The sequence below is a fragment of the Rhinatrema bivittatum genome, chromosome 8 (assembly GCF_901001135.1).
Source record: "Rhinatrema bivittatum chromosome 8, aRhiBiv1.1, whole genome shotgun sequence".
NCBI classification, from domain to species: domain Eukaryota; kingdom Metazoa; phylum Chordata; class Amphibia; order Gymnophiona; family Rhinatrematidae; genus Rhinatrema; species Rhinatrema bivittatum.
In genome coordinates, this window is record NC_042622.1 from 61,364,238 (window position 1) to 61,386,800 (window position 22,563).

The following is a 22,563-nucleotide window of genomic DNA, read 5'->3' on the forward strand; positions in this document are numbered from 1 at the left end:
AAAGGGGACCATAAAACAGAACTATTGGAAGGCAACAGGAGACCAGACATAAGTGAAAGTGAAGCATGTTGCTGGAGCCAGTATCAAATGACAAGATTGCTGAACCTGGAGGAGAGTCTCGGATTGTTACAAGTGGGAGAATGTGGGAGAGTGGGCTTGCCTCTGGAGTCCCTGAATATTGATGTGGCTCCTCTGTCTGAGATCCCTCAGCTCCCAGGAAAAGCAGGGTACCTGTGAGCAATGGGATCTCCCTGCCTTCAGAGTCATCCTCTTCATGCCTGAAATCCTCCCATTGCTCACAGGTACCCTGCTTTTCCTGGGAGCTGAGGGATCTCAGACAGAGGAGCCACATCAATATTCAGGGACTCCAGAGGCAAGCCCTATTTTTATTTATTTAAAGTATTTCTGAGGTCACGTGATGCTGCGAAGGGAGCAAGACACGTCTTTGATCTGCACCCTTCGGGCCTAGTCGCCAACCACCCCCGACCCGCCGTTTTTCACCACATCTAGGGCTGCCTTGCACCCCTTGGCAACGCATCTGGTCTGCAGTTTCCAACTGGGGATCGTCGAGCGGTTATGATGAGCCGGCTCCAGAAAAAAAGATAAAGAAAAAGCCCGACCATCGGTAACTAAGATGGCTGACGGAACAACTAAAGCGGCAGTCATGCCGGTTCCCACTGAGGTATTGATTGCAGTGGTAACGGGGGCAATAGAAAAAGCCATCGATATAAAAATGGCAAGTTCAATGAAATTCTCACAAAACTTGACAACCTATCAGGCTTGGTTGACTCGGCAGCCCAGCAGTTAGCAAAGGTGAAGCAGCATGTCTCTGATCTGAAGGATGGTGCCCACAGCCATGATGCTGGCGTAGCTAAGACGGTGGAGTGGTTAGAGCTTATAGAAAATAAGTTCAGGACTTGAAGAACCGCTCCTGTGTTCTTGGGCCTCCTGGAAACATTACTCGACTTGGAACTGCGAACAGTTCCTGGAAAAATGGCTGCCGAGCACACTTCAGCTACCTGACTCTTTGGGTCTCCTGGGGATAGAACAGGCCCATTGCATAGGCCCCCACCAGGACAATCATGACAGACCTTGCGTGATGATCGCCCACTTTCTCGACTTTGTACAGAAGGCTGCGATCCTGCAGGTGGTATGTCGGTGTGTGCAGCCCAGCATAGGGGAGCAGAAGATACTTATCTTTTATGATTACGCTGTCAAACACACAGCCCTGCAGAGAGCTTTTACCCTATATGCACTTCTCTATTCCAGATGAAGATTCGTTTCTTCTTGTTATAACTGGCTAAATTGCAGGTTATACATGCTGGAACTACCACTATTTACAACACGCCTGCAGAGGAGCAACGTTTTCTGCAAACTGTATTGGGCGACTGACGTGAGCCCAGGGGTGGACGATTTGCCGAGCTGTGAAGAGCAATGGTACCGTTATCAGCGTTGGATTGTTCTGGACCCATCTCCTGGTTGATTTCTGGAGTTTACATTTGCCTGCGTGGGAGCCGTTCCTGCTCTTTGTTTATGGCTTGCTTTGCCCCTCTCCCGTGTCCGGTACTAGACAGACCTGCTGCAGAGTCATCCATTAGAGCCGAGCAGAAGGTTCTCGGTCCCTCCCTGCTGGTGGCGGGTGGCCCAGTCCTTTTAGCTTGACAGGTTCTGTGATGGGCGAGGCCCAAAGCTTGGGACTCTATTACAGACTTTATGTGCATCATTAGATGTTTGGGTTTTTTCATTATGGGCATTTCCTTCCTCTTATCCACAATCTTTGTTTATCCCTCTTTTTCTGTCTTGGTGGGCTGAGGGTGGGGGTGGTGGTCCCTAGCTTCACATGTGTGACCGTTCATTTCTGGGAGCATGCCCCGGAGAGGGGGGAGAGATTAGTGAGGGGGGGGGATCAATGTGGGAGGTGGACTGCGTAATACTGCAGAAGTGTGTGTGTGTGTGGGGGGGGGGGGTTGGGATGTGATCTTTTGGTATTGTTAGTGTGTCGCGTAGGTGCAGACACTTATCCTATACTTATTCACCAGAAACTTCAGGGCCCATGCAAGAGGGGGGGGGGGGGGGTCATCTTAGGCTGGTGTCCCTTTTGTGTAAAGTGTAAGACCTGCTTGTTGTTCCCACGGTTGCTTAGTTCTGCCAAACAAACAGGGTTTACGTATGTTACAAGATAGGCTATTGTAGTTTGGGCTCACCTATTAAAAGACATAAAATACTGAAAGCATTAAAGAAACATCAAGCTGATATAGCTCTGATTCAAGAAACTCATCTTAGTGAGACTGAGCATAGCAAGCTGCATAGATGGTGGGTAAGAGACATTTACTGGGCTTCTTCAGGCTCTCATAAGATGAAGTTGCCATATTAGTTAATAAATCTTTGTCTTTTCCACATAAGGCTACGATTAGGGACCATGGAGGACACTATCTTGTCCTTAAGGGTTCTCTATAAGGGAAACCAATAACTATATGTAATGTTTATGCCTCTACTCAGTATGATTCAAAGTTTTTTCATTCCATTTGTGGGCTGTTAAGGGAGGCTTCCCCTATTCCTGTGATCCTGGGGGATGATCTCAATGTAGCTAGTGATCCCCAGATGGACAAGTCACATTCTAGCCCTATGGAGGTGACTTCAAAATGTAAGGGGGTCCCTCTCCCTTGTAAGCATTTAGATCTCCTGGATGTGACTATACTCACATCCAGGATTATACCCACATTTCCTGGATGTGACTATACTCACATTTCCCGAGTGCACACTTCCCAATCGCGCATTATCTCTTGTTGTCGCATACTCTATTCTCTCAGGTGACCACTGCTGTGATTGGCCCTTTGGAAATTTCAGTTCTCGCCTTGATATGGGTGGATTTACATTGGGTGGCATGTGGGCAAAGGCGGAGCCAATGGCGCTTCCCTGTGTTTCTTGCTACAAACACTTTCAGGAGTTCTTGCAAGAGTGCTGCGATGACTTTCAGGAGCATAATAAAGAGCATACTGTCACACCTGTCCTCTTTTGGGAGATGGGCAAAGCAGTACTTCATGGGAAGATCATTGCCTATCTAGCACATAAATGTTGGGCACTTGATGCCTGTTTACCAAAATTGGAAAGACAAGTACATAGAGATCGATTAAGGGTGGCGGGCAGACCCTCTGCAGCGGCTAGGACACATTTTTTAACATCATTGGCGGCCCTAAACTCTTTGATACACCAGCACACAGTTAAGTCTATTTTTTATTATAAATTTCAACTTTTTCAATTTAATAGTAAGGCGGAGAAGCTTCTGGCCAATATGGTAAAACGTAAACTAGGGGCCAAATATACTGCAGCGGTTAGGGCCCAAAAGCAAACAACTGTTAACTCTCATGATGGGCTCTGGGATTTTTCTTGATTATTTTTAACAACTCTGTGCTCGACAGCCAGAAGATGCAGTGGCATGGATGCATTTCTTTAAAAAAAATGTGTATTTCCGAAACTCACAGATGTGCAGCTGGAAAAGTTAAATGCCCCGTTCTGTTTGGCGGAAATACACAGGTCTATCCAGTAAAGTGCAGCTGCATTTACCCCGCTCCTAACCCACGTTCTACTCACTTCCCGGCCGCGTTAGCTCTTCCTGCGATCCACAACCCCCTTTAACCTACTCCTACCGCGTCCTAAAATCCCCGGGCAACCCCTTCCGCACGCGGCATGTATATTGCATGCAAACGAGCAAATTAGCTATTCCCTACCATCCAGTAACGCGCGCCCCGACTATCGCTATTGTACCCTGCCGTTTTGCCCCGCATTTAACCTGCTAACTTACCGCCTACCCCTACCCCTGCATTAGAGGCAGGGGTAAGGGTAGGCGGCAAACTTTCCCCCAGCCCCCGCTCTCCTGCCCTGGCCGCGTCCATGGGTGCCAGTCCCCGGGGTAGCCCCAGTCCTCTCCCCTCCTCCCGAAGCCAAAAAAAAAACAAAACGAAAAAAAAAGTTGCAAGAGAGAGAGGGGAGAGGACGGGCAACCCTACTTTCGGGATTGCCAGTCCTCCCTCCCCTCCTCCTGAGGCAGGCGCGAAAAGCAGCCTTGCTCCGGGAGGAGGGGGAGGGGACTAGCAGTACGAAGCGACTTACTTTTTGCAGCCCCCACTCCGGACATCGACGAGGACGGGATTGCTAGTCCCCCCTCCCCTCCTCCCGAAGCAGGGCGCGAAAAGCAGCCTTGCTGAGGGGGGAGGGGACTGGCAGTATAAAGCGACTTACTTTTGCAGCCCCCCCATCCGAACATCAGCGAACGCGACCACGGCTCCCCTCTCCTGCCTCCAGCTGCTCAGGAAGATGGACGTCACGTCTTGAGCGGCCATCAGCAGAAATGGATTGCGGCTCCCCTCCCCTGCCTCCCGGCAAAGATGGACGCCTGCACGGGGGAAAGCGGCCCCTGTGCCTGCAATTGGCCGCTCAAGACGTGACGTCACATGCCGTGACGCCAAACGTCGTGACGTCACGTCTTGAGCGGCCAATTGCACGCACAGGGGCCGCTTCCCCCGTGCAGGCGTCCATCTTCGCCGGGAGGCAGGGGAGCCGCGATCCGTTTCTGCTGATGGCCGTCTCCTCCGGAGGGCTGCAAAAAAAAGTAAGTAGCTTGGTCGCTTCACACTGCCAATCCTCTCTCCCCTCCTCCCGGAGCAAGGCTGCTTTTCGCGCCTTGCCTCGGGAGGAGGGGAGAGGGACTGGCCATCCCGAGCTTAGGATTGCCCGTCCTCTCTCCCCTCTCTCTCTTGCAACTTTTTTTTTTTTTTTTTTTCGATTTTTTCGCTTTTTTCGCTTTTGTTGCTTCGGGAGGAGGGGAGAGAGGGCTGACAATCCTGAGCGTCAGAGAACTATCCACTTCCTGGAACCTGTCATTTCAAATGTCATTTGAAATGACATTTGAAATGACAGATACCAGCGCGTCCGTGAAGCGTTAGGCCCGCGCAACCCGTTTTATTGTATAGAGCGCTATAGCGCTCTATACAGTAAAACGGGTTGCGCGGGCCTAACGCTTCACGGACGCTTCTAAGACGCAGCTTGCATTAGCAAGCTATTTACATACAGGATCGAGCTGTAGGTGAGCTGCACTGTGCGTGCGGCAACCGCGGATGCGCCGGGCACTAACGCAGCTCTTCCTACAGCTCGGTACTGGATTGACCTGTTAGATTTAAGCCCTCTGGGGATAGGGAAATACCTACAGTACCTGAATGTAATCCACAGTGGAATATAAAAAAAATAGCTGTTCATCCTTTCTGCTAATATTTTGGCCAGAATTTTAAGGTCTAAAATCAATAAGGATATGGGTCGGTATGAGCCACAAACAGTAGGTTCACGGCCTGGTTTTAATAGAATCGTGATCCCCACTATATTAGCATTTTGTGCTAATCCTCCCCCTTGTCTCAGATAGCTGAATACCTTTTGCAGGTAGGTGACTACATGCAGGGCAAAACATTTATAAATTTAGCCGTAAGGCTATCAGGGCCAGGTGACTGTCCTATTTTTAACGATTTAATCACGTTTAATATTTCCACTGAGAAGATCTCCTCCTCCAGTCCCTGTTGTTCCTCAGTTGAGAGGGTGGGTAGGCTTATGGAATCTATGTAAGAATTAATGGTTTCGGATGGTATTAGGGACTCAGAGGCATAAAGCTTGCTATAAAAATCCAAAAACCTTTTCCGGATCTCTGAATTATTAGTCAGAATCTGGTCCTTTTCATCCTTAATTTTAGCTATTGAGTTTTGATACGTCAATTTCTTCAATTTACGAGCTAGATTGCGACCTGCTTTGTTGCCACCCTCAAAGTATTCTTGTTTCGTTATTTTTAAGAGGTGAACCATTTTAGCGGATGCTAATCGCGATAAGTCTTCCCTAACTTTAGTTAATTTAGTTAGTACCTTTTGCGATCCCCTCGTTTGATGTTCACGTGTTAGTGTTGCGATCTCCTGTCTCAATTTTTGAGAAGCTTGAAGGTTCGATTTCTTGACATAAGCGGCTCTGGAAATTAATAAATCCTGAAGGTATGCCTTAAGAGACTCCCATACCACTGGTGGGGAGACACTACCAGTATCATTCATTTCTAGAAATTCCTGAATCCGTGTAATAAGCAATTTATTGAATTGGTCATCTGAAAGTAAGGAATCATTGAGTCTCCAGAATCACAGTCCTCTGTCATAGAGAGTAAAGGTAATGTCAAGTGTTACGGCTGCATGGTCGGACAACGGTACTGGGATTATATCTGGCTGCGAACGATAGTTAAATACAGCTTTATCACAAAAAAGAAATCAATTTGGAATGGGATTGGTGAGCCATGGAGTAAAAGGTGTATGATCTGGATGAAGGGTAATGTGTCCGCTAAACATCCAATAAGTTCCAAGTATCCATGAGACATGGCGATGGACGGGAGAAGTAGTTACAGAACCCCGTGACATATCCACATGTGGCACTCTTGCCAAATTAAAGTCGTCCCGTCTCCCCCGCCCCCCCCCCCCAGATGATTAATTTTCCCTTGCAATGGGTGGAGAGGACTAATAGAAACTTTCCCTGATCCTGGTTGGGAGCATAAACATTGACAAGGGTATAATCTGAGCCCTCAATCTGGATTTGTAACAAAAGAAACCTGCCAAGAGGATCTCTGATGAAAGTGCCTAATTCAAAAACCAGCTGCTGAGAGACAAAAATGCAAACTTGGGTATACTTGGATGATTTAGAGCATGGACTGAAGAACTGATGCGGGTATTGTCTATTTTTCAAGGGAGACTCATATCTGCTTTTCAAATGAGTTTCCTGAAGGAAAACTATATCTGCTTTTTGGGTACCCAGATCTGCGAAGAGTAAGTGCTGTTTAAATGATGTGTTCAACCCCTTAACATTAAAGGATATCATGCGAAAGGTAGCCATCTACACTGTTGTGTTAGGGGGTTGTCTTCCTGTTGGAAAAAGAGAAGGAAATCTCTAAACGACCAAATGTTAAGAATTACTGAAGCACACACTAAACTACAGTGTACCCATACCATAGGCTCAGGTTCCCAACCCTCAGCAAACTGTTTCGCCTCGTTGCTTTCATACTCGACAACCGGTGCAAGAGTATATACTGGACGTCCGCTACCTGGACATGTCAGAGTCTGTGCAGGCTTCCCGGACAATATGTATCCCATCTCTTGTCCCCCTTTTCCTTAACCCTTGACTGCCTTGACCTCCAGGCAGCTCAGTAAATCCCCAAAACTTGGAGGAAACTAGTGCCATGAGCAAGTGGGCTCCGGCTAAGTCCACACTATAGTGCTAAATAGGAGTATAGAGCTATCGGATAATACATGCTGAATTTATTATTACTTGTAAACATATATCAACTTGCAGAGTAAATATATCCGTACCAACAGCAAAAGAAACATTACCCACAGTATGTGGTATGAAGTAAGTATATAAAACCTGACTGTAGGGTAAATAATGGAAACCCTGGGTGTTCCACCAGGCATGAGTTTATCAGGTCTTGTCCTTGTGCAATTGCTGTGTATCAGAGTGACGTTGAAGCCTGCTATTTCTGGAATTCGCCCTTTGCCATCTTGGATGTTGAGCTTTCGGGTTTGTCTTTTTAATTCCTGATGATTGCTCCAACGATGCTGTGAAGCCCCAATTTTTCAGATATTTTATAGCATCCGCCATGTTGTAAATGCATGCGGATACTATGCCCCAGGTATATGTCAAACTGAAAGGGTGCAGCCATCTATACTTTATGTTTTCCTTCCTGAGGAATGTAGGCACTTCCTTGAGATCTTGTCTATTTTGAAGGGTGGCTTGGGACAAGTCAGCATAAACTGAAATCTCTTGGTTTTCCCAGGTCCACCTCCTTTGTTTCCTGGCTGCTCCAGCAATGCGTTCTTTTAAGCTGTAGTCATGAAAGCATACTATGATAGCTCTGTTTTGACCATTGCTGGGCACTCTCAAGGCCCTAAGAGCCCTGTCCAATTTTATATTCAGTTGTGGGTCACCGTGGGCTCTGGTGCAGTATCTAGTAAAAATGCACAGAAACGGCATATGGTATCGGCGCAATCTTTGTTAGCTTCAGTCTCATGGAAGCTGCGGAAGCGCAGATTCCCTCTTCTTGCCCTATTTTCCAGGTCTGCTAATTTAGCATGGATGGTCATATTGTCAGCTTGTAAATCAGAGCAAAGTTCTTGAAAGTGCTTGTGGGAATCTTCCTGGGCATCTAATCTATTGTCCAGCTCATCTACTCTGTGCTCCATCGTTGTTAGTTCCTCAAGATATTCCCCCAGCAGAGTTTGAATTTCGTTTTTGTAATGTTTTAAATCTCTCCGGAGACTGCAGAACCAGTCCCTGAATTCTGACCTCGTGGGGGCCTCCTCCGAGGTCATGTTGAATGCAGCGTCCATCACTGCGTCTTCAGCCTCGGCGTCTGCTCCGCCTCCTGGTCCTCTGACGATCGGTAGGAAAAACTTTATAAATCTCAAGTTTTTCTTTTGCCGCCATTGCCCGATCGTTCCGCGGGGTTTCTTATAGGTTGTGGAGCGTGTCGGCGTATTTTAAATGAAATTTAGCTCCCATTTTGAGGTCTTGAAAAATTTTCAGCAGCAGAGCTCGCAACTCAGCCAGCCATCGAGCTCGGTGATGTCACTTCCTCCTTCCATAGCTAATTTGGTGGGAACGTGGCAAAAGGGAGGATTGGGCACACCAGATTTACAGGAGTATAATATGGCCTGTTTGTTGAGACACGTGAAGGACTGGGTATTTAATTCGTCGCATTTTATCCCTTTGGCAATGGAGAATGAGCTGATCAGGTCATTACATCCCCTTTATGTGCTTCATGCTTGCTCAGCTCTTTTGCCATTGTCTATACGCCATAATTTTTCTTTAATTGCCATACATAAGGCGGGTATATATCTTTGTTCCAAGTTGGGTCAGAACCCAGAGATATCAGTTTATTTACCTATAAGGGGCATGCAGATCTAGACTTTTTCCTCAGTGGGCCTTGCAGGGGGTGGTTTCTCTAGCAGATGTGGTGAATGCTCATGGTGACATGCTGTCATTTCAAGAGTTAAAAACGTGCTTTGCTTTACCTCCTAATTCCTTATTTGCATATCTACAGATACGTCAATATGTTTTCTCCTCGCAGAAAGCCCATCTTTGAGATGTTTTTACAGAACAACTTGAGGACTTTTTTCAAGAGGATAAACGTAGCAGTTTGGGGATATTGCGTATTCGCAAGTCATTAGTTCGGCTATTGCCTGAGGTTTCTTGTACTCTGTTACATGTTAAGTGCAAGGCAGAGTTACAAGATTAACCAACTTCCACTTCCTCCAGGCTAAAAAACGCATCCCTGAATTGACAGAAGACATTACCCTGTGGGAGATGCAATACAAACTTTTGAGGAGAGCATACTTGTCTCCATCCTGGCTGCATAGAGTGGGATATTTGGATTTTGCACTGTGCACTGTCAGTTGGACAGGGGCACCTTAGGACATTGTTTTTAGGTGTGTCCTGCAATTCAATCTTTTTAGGAAAAGATTTGTGGGTATTTGTCTTCTTTGGTGGGACAAGAGGTGGTTTTCACTCCTGAGGGAGTTCTTTTTGATGTGACATCCTCTTTCCAGATCCATGGGCAAGACAAATGTCTTTTGATTAGGAAGGCCTGTCTGCTTGCAAAAAAGATTATTCTTTTGCAGTGGCGAGAGCAAGATCCTCCAAGATTTTGGCTTTGGCGTAACAAATTTCATGCATATATGCAAATGGAAAATCAAACTAAAGACGGTCCTTGAAAAGCAAAATCACTTTTATTAATGTTTGGCACCCCTATCTACAACGTTTATCTCCAAGGGCTAAAAATGCGGTAATTAATTATCCTTGATTTTGTATGTTTGCATGGTAATGTACCCTAAAGTACACCTTCTGTATTGCTCTTTTTCCAAATATTGGGGGGGGGGGGCGGGATTTGGGTTGGGGAGCTTTCTTTTGAGGGACTACATTTTGAAAATCTTTTTGAACAGTTGACTGTGTTTTGGTGACTGTTTGGCATGCTTCTGAGTCCTGTAGGTCAAATGTCTGTACATGTTATTTTTCAACAGTCTTAAATACAAAATATTTCTATGCTGCCAAATAACAAAAGCTCTGAGCTGCTTACATATAATTACATCCACAATGAAAACAAAACATAGCCCTAAAAGAAGCCTCACTGAAAAAGAATCCTACTTTAAAACTAAAACAATTTACAAAGGTAGCCCTCTGCATGCCATGGCTGCTATGCCCCAAACTTGGATAAGGTTAAAGGCAGAGTTGGTTTGTCCCAGGAGACAACTCTGGACAGGACCCAACAAGTGGTCAACCAGGGGAAACAGCACTTGATAGCTCCAGGATGAAGCAAACCTGAGCTTCCTGTGATTCTGCATTCAGTTTTGTGGCACTTCTGAAGCACGTAAAGCACTGTTTCTAGTCATGCTAATTTTCTGGTCTATCAATGTGAAAGTTCATTAGACAACCTAATTTCGGCATCTTTGCCAGTTCAGGCTTAATTTCACATCTGATACAATGTCATGGGCATTAGTTCTTCACTCATAGAAAAAACCAGAGGTGGTCTAATAAAGCAGGAACCTGTATTGTTAACAGCTGTATTCACAAGAATGCTGGCACAGTTCTCCCAGTAATCCTCTTGACTACTTTCAGATTCAGGCCCACCGCGCCATCTAGTGTTGTTCCTTTGCATAGCACAGCAACCACTTACAAGTAAATTATCAAAACACAGATAGGGAAGGCCTTTTTGAGACTGGCATGGACCAACCTCTAAACCAGGAGGCCAGGAAGTCCTCCAGTGGTAACCATGTTAAAGTCTGAGATACCTTGACCATGTTCTAGTTTCTCAGTGCCATGCACTTATACTTCTGCTCGAGGCTCATCTGCTCCAACAAATAAAGTCCTTTATTTATTTATTTAGCCCTGATTTATAACCTGCATCTTTCCTACAGTTTGGGGTGGGGAACAGTAAAAATACACATAAAAGTTTACAAAAAAAAAAAAACCATGAAACATACAGAAGACTGATGTAATCAAAGGCAGACATAAAAAGATATAAAAGAAAAATCAAAGGCCAAAAATGACGACCTCATATTTCCCTCTGCTATGCTGAAGGCATGCCTAAATAAGATTGTTTTTAAAGCTTTCTAAAATACTTGCACATCAGATATTGCCCTAACAGCAGACAGAAGTGCATTCCATGCTATCGGGGTGTCCACAGAGAAAGCCCTTTCCCGTGTCTTGCAGAGATGAGCATGGCACAAAGAGACCTCCAAAAGGCAATGCAAGAAGCACAAAACAGGTCCCTGTCAATAGAGGAGCTGCTGCATTTTGGACTATTTGAAGTGGGTGGACAGTGTTTGCCATAAGGCCTAACAATAAAGAACTGTAGAAATTCATGGATGGGAAGATGAGCATCTGCAAGACTGTATGAAAACTGTCATGAATTCAATGCCGAAGCATCCTTCATTTATTGAAGGAGGGGGTCATAACTCACTTAACTTGTGATAGCACTGACAGCTGCTGGTCTAAGATAATCATCAGATTTTAAATCTCCTGTGCAAAGGGAATTTTTCATCCCTTAAACTCAAAAGTTGATAGTGAGTCATCTAATGGGAATCTACTTAATATTGCCAGTTCTGTCTTATCTTTATTCAAGACCAGTCTGTTATGACATAGTCATCATTTTAAAACTGTTTAACACATTTGAAGAAAATTGGAAGTAGTGGCCCATTTAGGGAAGGAAAACTGTATGTCATCAGCATACGATCTGAAGTTTAAATCAAGACTTGATAGAAGTTTGCATAGTGGAGTTAGGTAAATGTTAAAGAGTACAGAAGAACCCCTATTTGCAGTGTATACCAAGATGTAGTACCAGTATTTCTTGAAACCTGTTGCTTATGGTCTTTCAAACAGAAAGAGACCCATGAGAGTACTGTCCCAGCTATCCTGATGTCCACAAGCCTATTCAGCAGCACCTGGTGATGAACAGTGTTGAAGGCCACTAAACATCTAACAACATCATCACATGTAAGGTGGCAATATCAAAGCTTCTTTGAATGTTATCTATACTTGAGAGCAACAACTTTGTACTAAAATATTTTTTAAATCCAAACTGTTGCACATCTAACAGTGAGTGCTCATCAAATTTGGACAGCTGAGATGGAACTGCCGATTCAATGATTTTAAACAGAAAGGCAAGTGAAAAAATAGGATGATAGCTAGCAATGCCTGTTGGATAAATGGAAGGTTTTCAATAGAGGATGGACTGAAGCCTGTTTCAAAAATGAGAATAAATAATCTTCTGGCAATAAGTTAACAATTTTGCTGATAAATGGTACTAAGTCCTCCCTGATAACCTTTTATATGGCCACTGAGCAATGTTTTAGTGGACAGTAAGCCCCATTCAACTTACTGATAATTTGTACAATTTCCACGGATGACACATGTGAAAACGATTGTGATAATGGATCATCTTCTTGGATCTGTGTTGTTCTATCAGAGGGCACATAAGGGCACATCTTCTGATCAAGAGTGGTAATATTCTCATTAAAATAAGCTCATGCAAACCTATGACTCAAAAAACTTGACCCAAGGTGATTATGTTTGCTTGACGGCTGGTGTGTTAGGACTTGTACCAGCCTGAAAATTTCACATGGGCTGCTAGAATAGATTCTAGGCGAGTAATAGTTTTTATTTTGCTTTCTCTATTTTTAATGCTGTCCATCCAGGATAAAGTGGATGGACAGCATGCTAAGTCTTCATGTATTTTAGTCTTTAGCCATCTAATGCAGCCCTGAGTAGTGATCGCTTTGCAGTTACGAAGGAGTTGTTAAACCAAGGTGTAGGTTTTAAGGGATCTATATGATTAATTACTTCCTCTACAGACATATGCCAATGGTCTACCAGTGCATTCAGATCATAAGAGAAACAACTCTCTAGCATTGGGATTAGATAGTTTTAAAGACATCAGTCTTTGATCCCTTGTGAGAGTAATATGCATCTGGTCTGGAGCCTATCCTTGAACTGAGAAGGAGCTGAAACAGCCAATAACAACTTTGATGAGGCATGCTGTGTTCAACTCCCTGGCTCTTTTGTACTGGACTTTGATGCTAGCTCAGCCTATATTTATTTGTGCCAGTCAGGGAGATCCAGCCTGTCATGTTGTACCGAAATTGCTTATGGCAAGGCTGTTGGAATGAGTCGATTAGATAAGCCAACTGCTTCGGGTTCACCAACACACTCTTCATCTGCGGATGAGGGTCCAGCATATCACACTGCAGATGTAGGCAGCTACAGAACCTTTAGGTAGCCACAAGTGTCAGGACACAGTAAACTCCATACTCTCACCTGTGCAACATGGCACTTGAATGCAGTCTTCTCCATCTCCCAGGCAGATTTTGCTTTAGCGAACTGCTGCTGGAGCTCATTCATGCTTCTCCTCTCCTCCTGCAGCTCCTTACACAGCTCCTTCAGAAGCAACTTCATGTCAGCCAATATCTGCATATACTCACTCCTCTACAACAAAGCAGCAAGAGAGAGATCCCATAATGTACTCAGTTATAGTCCATCAAAACCAAGGGTCGATATTCAGCCACTATCTGGCTGCACATTAGTCAGATAAACTCATTTGGCTAATCTGACCAAGACATTCAGTGAAGCTTCTGCTCCCCTGAATTTACTTGGCTATCTTATAGTTAGTTGGCTAAATTTATACAGCTAACTTTAGGGTAGCTGAGTAATAGTCTTACACTCATCTGGCTAACTAAGCCAGATAACGCTGCATATTGAAGTTTATCAGGCTAAGATGGCTAGATAAGGGGCTCCGCTCTAGAACGCCCCCGCCCTGCTCTTAGCTGGCTTACTTTTTAGTTGGATAAAGGTTGGCTAAGCAGCAGCTATTGACCATGCCTGAATACTCAAAAAGGCACTACTTCGCCAGTTAAATCCAAACTTAACAGGGTAAATATTGGGACCAGAGGCTCTTAAAGCGTTCTTACAGAATATGGGGTGAGTGATCCTGTAAGCAATTTATATGGGCTATAAAAACCCAAATGATGGTTCAAAAAAACATGTAAATCCATAGCAGTGGAAAGAGCCACCCTAACCATCAAAACACTATTTGGTGAATTTTAAAAGAGCTGCTTGAGTAGAAAGGCCCATATACATAAGTATAAGGGCCGATCGCACACAACTCGCATTTTAAAAGTGACAAGGTATGTATGCATGCATGTGCGCATATATAAGCAACATAACGTGTGTAAAAAAGAGGCCATGGCCAACATTTACGCAAATAAGTAGCTATTTTACAACCTGCCAAAGTGATGCCTGTAAGTTATTTACTTGTGCATATTTACTGCTCCTAATTAGCTGGTGTAAGAGATCGGAAACATTATCAAAGTGAAAAAAAGACTGGGTAGAGGGCCTGAGAGCAATGGGGGAACTACAGCCTGAAGAGCAAGGAGAGTCTTCACAAGCTGCAGAAGGACTGGCTGAACTGGTAAACTAATTGGTAAGACTGGTTATTTCATTGCCATTCGCATGTTATAAAATCTCCGATTTGCATGTGTAAAAGCAGACCTACAGGGCAGTAAAAGCATCAAATTGAGGCGAGTAAAATCTACTCGCATATTCTTTTAAAATTGGAAGTACAAATGCATAGGTGTATCACTTGCTCATACTTATCCAGCTAACTTCCAACGTATTCGTCTAAGTAGTGCCTTTGTCACTTCTTAAGACAGCCAAATATTAACTTATCTGGATAAGCAGCGGCACTTATCCAGCTATATTCCGATTTATCCGGCTAAGCTGCAACAGACTTACATAGCTGGATAAGTCTGAAAATCACTACTCGTCCATCTAAGTAGCAGTTTTCAGACTTATTTGGCAATGTGCTACTACTTAGCCAGATCAATCAGCATTTATCTGGGTAAGTCTGAAGTTGCACGACTCTGGATTTTTAAATATGCAAGCATTTGTGCGTGCATGTGTACTCGTATTTTATAATCTGTGCATATCTTTCTACGCAGGTTAGAAAGTACAGTAGCAATTTTGTGAGCGCCCATATACATACGTAAATGGGTGCATGCGAGCAGTTTTGAAAGTCGTTCTCTACTTGTAATAAGTCCAGTGATTTATTGGCATGTTTTATGGGTGAAGAAAACAGCTCCTTTTTATTTAAATACCGAGAGCATGGGTGGTTTTAGCCAGTCATGACTGAACACCAAAAGGTGAATTTTAAAAGCCCGACATATGCCAAAACCAAGAGATATAAGCACAAGTCGGGCTCGTGCGCACCGAGTGGGTTTTATAAGCCTCGGGTATTTGCATGTACATGCCGCTGCATGCACAGAGAAAGTTTCTAAAAGGGGCGGGGCATGGGCATGGCCGGGGCGGGCCATAGCCATTCTGGGGTTTTACCATGAAATTTGCGCATACATAATTATGCACGCGCCGGAGTTCTCTGCCGCGTAACTTTACTTCTGCTATGGATAACATGCAAGTAATAAAACAAACAAACAAACAAACAGAACAGTTCAGCGGGGTTTTAAAGGTCATGGCTAAAGGGGGGAACAGATACTATTAAACTAGGGAAGTCCTATCCCTCGACTTGGTGAACTGGGAACAAACTGGGAAAACTTGCAATGGTGTCTGTATGCATCCCTTGTACAACTGCTCCACTCGGGTGACTGAAGCAGGATTTGCGCGACATGCGCGCGTCCATTTGAAATTGACGCACGTCCAGGCTATTTTGTAACATGCGAGCATAAATGAGCGTATGTTAGAAAATGACTGCGTCCCTGGGCACGGGGTTGACGAATGCGCACACGTGTGCCCACGTGTCCCTGGTTGCCTCTTGCAGCCTGCTTGACTGGTGTACACGCGTGGAGTTATTACAAACAGTTAGGGATGCAATCACATTTTCTTTCATTATTTTCCCCCTACTTTTTCTGGGCTATTTAAAATCCGTGTAGCTCCCATGCGGCCCACTTGCATGCGTATCTAGCTGTTTTTGCATGCACAAGGCTTTTAAAATCTACCTCTTAGTGCGACTGCTAGGTTTCAAGTGGATTGCACCTGCAAGTTATAAAAAGGGATTTCTAGACCTGTATTGTGAGTGTGCAGCTGCCGCTGCTTTTACAGCTGATTATTAAAAGCAGCTTTGTGTCAGGTGCCCGGACTTTTTTTTTTTTTTATTCACAGGTGGTTTTCTGTTTGAATTCCAAAGCAGTGATTGAGGTGACCACTAAGACTACCACACATTTATTGATGAGCACTATATTCGTCAATTTTCCCATCACACAGGTGACGCCAAAACATAGGCAGGTGTCGTGAATCTTGGACTTAACTCCAGCAAGAAGAGAACTGTACTTTGGAGGGAGCTTCGGTTTTTACATCAGCCAAAGGAGTACTGCACTTCTGAGCGGCCAAGACTTATCTTCCTCTTAAGAAAGGTAGTGGCCCTAGCCGCTTACCACCCCTGAATTTGGACGTTCTTTTATACCGGATACAATCTGGATTACACGTGAGGTAAATGATTGATAACAGCACCACGTCAGGTTCTGGTACCTCTATATTCCACGTCCTAATATCTATTTACATATTTTTATGCTGTTTTATAAGTGCTCATATTTTTTTTTGTTGTTAATATCAGCAAGCGTGCATAACCAAAGAACTGTCAGAGCTTTATAAATAAAACAGCGCTAAACTGAATGAACTTTCTTGTCCCCTATTTGGAATTACACGGCACAAAGTGCTTTGGTTTTGTGCTCTTGCTGATATTACCCTTTGTGTGCATAACCCCTGCTAACTCCACAATCTTTCTTCTGTCTTATTTTTTTTTTGTCCTCCCTTTCTGTCTAAAATCATATATATTGTTGGTGGGGCTTTTGGCTCGTTTGTGGACATTCTAACTACTGATGCCTGACATACGCTATCTCCTCCCCTCCACTCCCTTGATATAAGACAATTCCTCCCCCCAGGTGCACAGTACATTCCCTCTCCTCCTACAATGAACTGTAACGTCCCGCTCTTCCAATGTACAGTACCAATGCAGGGTAACTCCCCTTTCCCTGCCCCCGCTGGATGTACAGGGGCTCCTGCCTTTGGGCTGTGTGTTGTTCTACACTTTCCTCAATACACTCACCATGTCTGGGGACCGGCTTTCTTCCTCTGAAGTTTTGTTATCAGTGGGTGGTGGGTTTAATTCCTCTTCTTCCATCAGCAGGTACAGCTCCTTCAGACTGTTCACCTGCAAAGAATAAGTAAAGGAGTGTGTGGGTTCAAGGATCTGACGGCAGACTCTAACAGAAATGGCCAAGCAGTACAGCATATTCCTGGCAGTTACTAGGCAAACTCAATATTGTGACCGATTCAGTAATGAGCAATATCCTAGGGTTCGCAGCTAGGACACATCATTAAAGCATAAACCAAAATAACCTGGTGGCCTGACTGAGCCAATTGGTCATTATTTACTTTGTTACTAATACCTTGAAATATACACAGAATAAAAAACAATGGCTCATCTGATGAAGGCTTTATTTCTAGCTATTCAAATCTGACACGCGGTGTTTCCATAACTCATGTGTGACATAGCAACATTCCCCCCGCCAATATCTAATGGGTATCCCTTGTATACTGAGTTTATGCCCTATACGTGTTCAGAAAATGACACTAACTTTAACTGCTTAAATTTACTGAAGTATGCTACTTACACCCTGGTTTCACTGAATATGTGAGATATATGGAAGTTTATTTCCCTATAGTGCTATCTCCAAGCAGTAGAGCAGTCTGGCACTATAGGGACACAAAACAGAGTGTACAGTGGAGCAGTATGTGCTTTCGTACAGAGCTTCTCAAACCTGCCCTGCTGAGCCCAGAGTTCATCGGGTTTTCAGCATATCCGCAAGGAATATGCAAATATCTACAGTACCTGAATGTAATCCGCTTTGAAGTGCAGAAAAGCAGAATATAAAAAAATCTAAATAAATAAAATAAATGAGATAAATTGGTATACATTGGTAGCCTCATATATGCAAATTTCTCTCATGCATCTTCACTTTGGATATCCTGAAACTGGCCTGGCTGTACGATCACTAAGACAGTTTTGGGAAGCCCTGTTCTAGTGAAAAGGTTTTATTGCACTTGAAGTGCTGAATGAAAATGACCCCAAGGTATACGATGGCAGTTCTCATAAGATTCAAGAACTGGAGGAAGAAATTGAAAGCAGCAGTGAAGAAAGTGCCTGCAGTCTTGGAAAGCTTCAGTTAAAATCTGCAAATAGCTCTGGATGCTGAGGGTTCACACACTGCAAATACACCTGAGGTAAATCGTCCATTCTTCACATATTTTGTGACACCAGAAAGGATATTCAATAAATGCAAATAATTTCATCTTGAGCATCCTCTCGTGAACACCATATATGAATCCTTACTGGGATTCTTCTTTTTCCTCCAGGAGGACATGTTGGGGTTGGCAGAGTAGTGTAGTGGGACAGACCATTTGCTAAGGCATTCCCCCATGGGAATGGTCTCAGTGGTTTAGCCAGGGGTTTTAATATAGTGATCCAACAGAAGGTTCTAGGAGACTGTTTGGAGCTGGGATAAGAAGGATATCCTTTCCTTCTTTCTTCCTGCCTGCATTCGGTGTGATGGTACAGCTGGCTGGTTATTGCAATTAATTAAGGCAATCTTAAACGACAATTTGAGATGTCCCCCGACACAGACACCGTGTTTCGCCGAGGAGGGCTGCGTCGGGAGGGACGGAAATTTGTGTAATTGCATGAATAAACACTCTTTTGTCCCTCCCGACGCAGCCCTCCTCGGCGAAACATGGTGTCCATGTCGAGGGACATCTCAAATTGTTGTTTAAGATTGCCTTAATTTTAGGAGTCCTTTGAAACGTAAAGTTGTGTGGGTTTAAAAGATAGAAATAAAGAGAACCTTCATTAACTGTAAAGAGAAGGACTTTGAATTTTTCTACATTCCTCTCTTCTTTTGGTGAACACAGGGAGTGTAGATTTAATTCCCTTGATAGTATTTTGGAGTACCTAATTGCAGCAATCTCTAGAACAGGGGTGGCCAACTTCGGTCCTCAAGAGCATGCAAGCCTATCTCATGCATATTCATTGTGGATATCCTGGAAACCTGGCCTGTTTGTGGCTCTCGAGGACCAGAGTTGGACTCCCTGCACTAGAACTTCTCAGGAGTGTCTCCTTCCTGCTATTTTGAGGGGAGGAGACTATTATAAAAATTATGTTGCTTGTTTTCAGGGCCAGTAGAGCTTGTTGCTGTTGAAAAACACTGTCAACCCCGGAAGGAGGTTAGAAGGATGCAGGAAAGAGGGGATTGGAGGGGGGGAAGGGAGGCAGAAGGGGACATGAATAGAAAGGAAGGGCAGAGGGACAGACACAATGTGAACAAAGATGGATGTTTCTTTAAACACTGTTCAACCTTATGGATTAAACACAGAGACTGAATGGTCTTCATTCTTTGGCTAACAGTGTATATATACATGCAAATGCTGTTCTTTTTCTCTTTTTGTACATTTATGACTGAACATCTAGTTTTTCAGAAAAACATTGAAGATCTGAATGTGATAGGAAAATTGGGTCTTACCTGCTAATTTTCATTCCTGAAGTAGCACGGATCAGTCCAGACAAGTTGGGTTTATGCATCCCTACCAGCAGATGGAGGCAGAGAACAAAACTTTGAGGCACTGCTACATAACCGAGTGTGCCACCTGCAGTCCCTCAGTATTGACTTGTACCCAAGCCAAGATGTCTAGTTTAATGTTCCCATGACTCTGTTTTATGTCTTGTAAACCGACATGAAGTCAACACGAATGTCGGTATATAAAAGTGAAAAAGACTGGAAAATTGGGCCTCGAAATGGCAGATGAAATGTAATGTGGATAAGTGCAAGGTGATGCATATAGGGAAAAATAACCCATGCTATAGTTACACAATGTTAGGTTCCATATTAAGAAAGAGATCTTGGCGTCATAGTGGATAACACATTGAAATCGTCGGTTCAGTGTGCTGCGGCAGTCAAAAAAGCAAACAGAATGTTGGGAGTTATTAGAAAGGGAATGGTGAATAAAATGGAAAATGTCATAATGCCTCTGTATCACTCCATGGTGAGACCGCACCTTGAATAATGTGTACAATTCTGGTCGCCGCATCTCAAAAAAGATATAGTTGCGATGGAGAAGGTACAGAGAAGGGTGACCAAAATGATAAGGGGAATGGAACAGCTCCCCTATGAGGAAAGACTAAAGAGGTTAAGACTTTTCAGCTTGGAAAAGAGACGGCTGAGGGGGGATATGATAGAGGTGTTTAAAATCATGAGAGATCTAGAACAGGTAGATGTGAATCAGTTATTTATTCTTTCAGATAATAGAAAGACTAGGGGGCACTCTATGAAGTTAGCATGTGGCACATTTAAAACTAATCGGAGAAAGTTCTTTTTCATTCAATGCACAATTAAACTCTGGAATTTGTTGCCAGAGGATGTGGTTAGTGCTGTTGGTGTAGCTGTGTTTAAAAAAGGATTGGATAAGTTCTTGAAGGAGAACTCCATTACCTGCTATTAATTAAGTTGACTTGGAAAATAGTCACTGCTATTACTAGCAACAGTAACATGGAATAGACTTAGTTTTTGGGTACTTGCCACGTTCTTGTGGCCTGGATTGGCCACTGTTGGAAACAGGATGCTGGACTTGATGGACCTTGGTCTGACCCAGTATGGCATGTTCTTATGTTCTTAACCCCAATAAACCCTGGGTGAACAGAGACTTAAAGTTGTCCCATTCAGTAGCCATTTTTCAGGCTTGCTTCCCCAGAAGTAGATAATCAATCAATCACCAGAAGCTAGAAATCCTGACCTACTAATTCACTCAATGGTATTTGTTCCTATGTAAAGAGTTGATAAGGACAATTTATTTAGCACTTTAAAAAATTATAAAAGAGAACATATTACATCCTCCTTTTTTGTATTGAGTGAATTAGTAGGTCAGGATTTCTAGCTTCTGGTGATTGATTGATTATCTACTTCTGGGGAAGCAAGCCTGAAAAATGGCTACTGAATGGGACAATTTGAGAAACAATACATCTACAGTGGGGCTAAGTATAATTTATCCTAGGATTTTTATTCTAGGATTTCAATGATTAAAACAAACTAAATGACGGTGGACATTTAATTTATGCAAGGATAATAATAAGCATATGAGATTTTAGAAACACACAAATAAATGAGTTTTTTGGGTTTTGGGATAAAATGAATTTTGAAAATAATCTAAAAAAAATTTTTTAGTGGATAAGAATTAAAAAATGTGTTTGAATAAATAAAGGAACAATACCAAATGATTATATACCAAGTGCTTGAATAAACGCTGAATTTGCCTGAGGCCCATTGCGTGGCGAGAGGCGATGGATTAAATTCCATTTGCACTAATACTGATGGTATTTGTTCCTATGTAAAGAGTTGATAAGGACAATTTATTTAGCACTTTAAAAAATTATAAAAGAAGTCTTATGTTCTGCCATGTGTGGGTGCTTTTCATGAAGCTGAACTGAAAGCGGATGCGCCATTTTTCAAATTGTTGATTTTACCAAAATTTGTGAGTATGCATGTCAAGTTTTATAAATTTGCAGGACTAATTTCTTACTGTTTTTTCACAATGAATATTTTTTTATTTTTAGCCCTGATGCAGCCTAGATGCGAAATTCTGGCCAAAGTCGGCTAATTTAAACTGAGCCTCAGCAGCTACTTTCAACAGAGTTCTAAACTGGCCATGGTGAATTTCCCTACAATCGTGGACCGGGCACTGGTAATTTTTTCCAATAACCTTGGTTTTCTCATTGGCTTATTCACTCCAGAATTCTCATTGCTGATATACACTCCATGAAGATTTCCTATTCATCATGTTCAAGATGAGTAGAATTTCAACACAATCCTACACCAGTGGAACATAAGGAGAGCAAATGTTTTAGCCTGGACACGGGTTCATTGCTCAAGAAAAGTGGATTTTTACTAAATTCTCATACCTTTGGAAGAAGTGATAATATTGTAATCTGGCCATTGTTCTATTGGGACATTAATCAACAACAAGATTATGGGATTTTATTATATACGTGAAATTGATATAAAAATATAGATTAAATAAAAGCATCTTTTTTTTTATTAAAAACTGTTGGAGGTGGAGGTTCTGACTAATGATTGCACACACCAGCAGGTTGAAAATGTGCATAGTCATCTGCATACACTCGGTCTGAGGTCTTTCCCTCCTTAGTTACGTCAGTCTTAGGGTTTCAAATTTTGTAGTAAAATTATAAGGTAAAAAGTTGGACTGTGTGCTCTATGTATTTTATACCTTTCCCTGCCCCTGTTTTGTGCAGAGTTATGCAGAAATGTACATCAAGGGCTGGCTATGATAGTGCAGCATGCCTCTATGATGGGGAAACTCTGCACAGCATACCATCTCTCTATGGTTGGTTAAGTCTGCACGACATCCCTCTACATGTGGCATCGCTGCATGGCA

General features: G+C 43.3%; 1 protein-coding gene across 3 annotated transcripts in view; it reads right to left on the reverse strand.

Moving 5' to 3' along the window:
- The window catches only part of SOGA1 (suppressor of glucose, autophagy associated 1), a 172,346-nt gene that overhangs the window by 45,972 nt on the left and 103,811 nt on the right, over positions 1-22,563 (reverse strand). For all 3 annotated transcript variants that reach the window (XM_029611716.1, XM_029611715.1, XM_029611714.1), the window contains 2 exons: positions 17,171-17,275; positions 13,375-13,542 (listed from right to left, as the gene is read on the reverse strand). In XM_029611716.1, the coding sequence (XP_029467576.1) occupies positions 13,375-13,542; positions 17,171-17,275 (273 nt within the window). The remainder of the gene's footprint in view (positions 1-13,374; positions 13,543-17,170; positions 17,276-22,563) is intronic.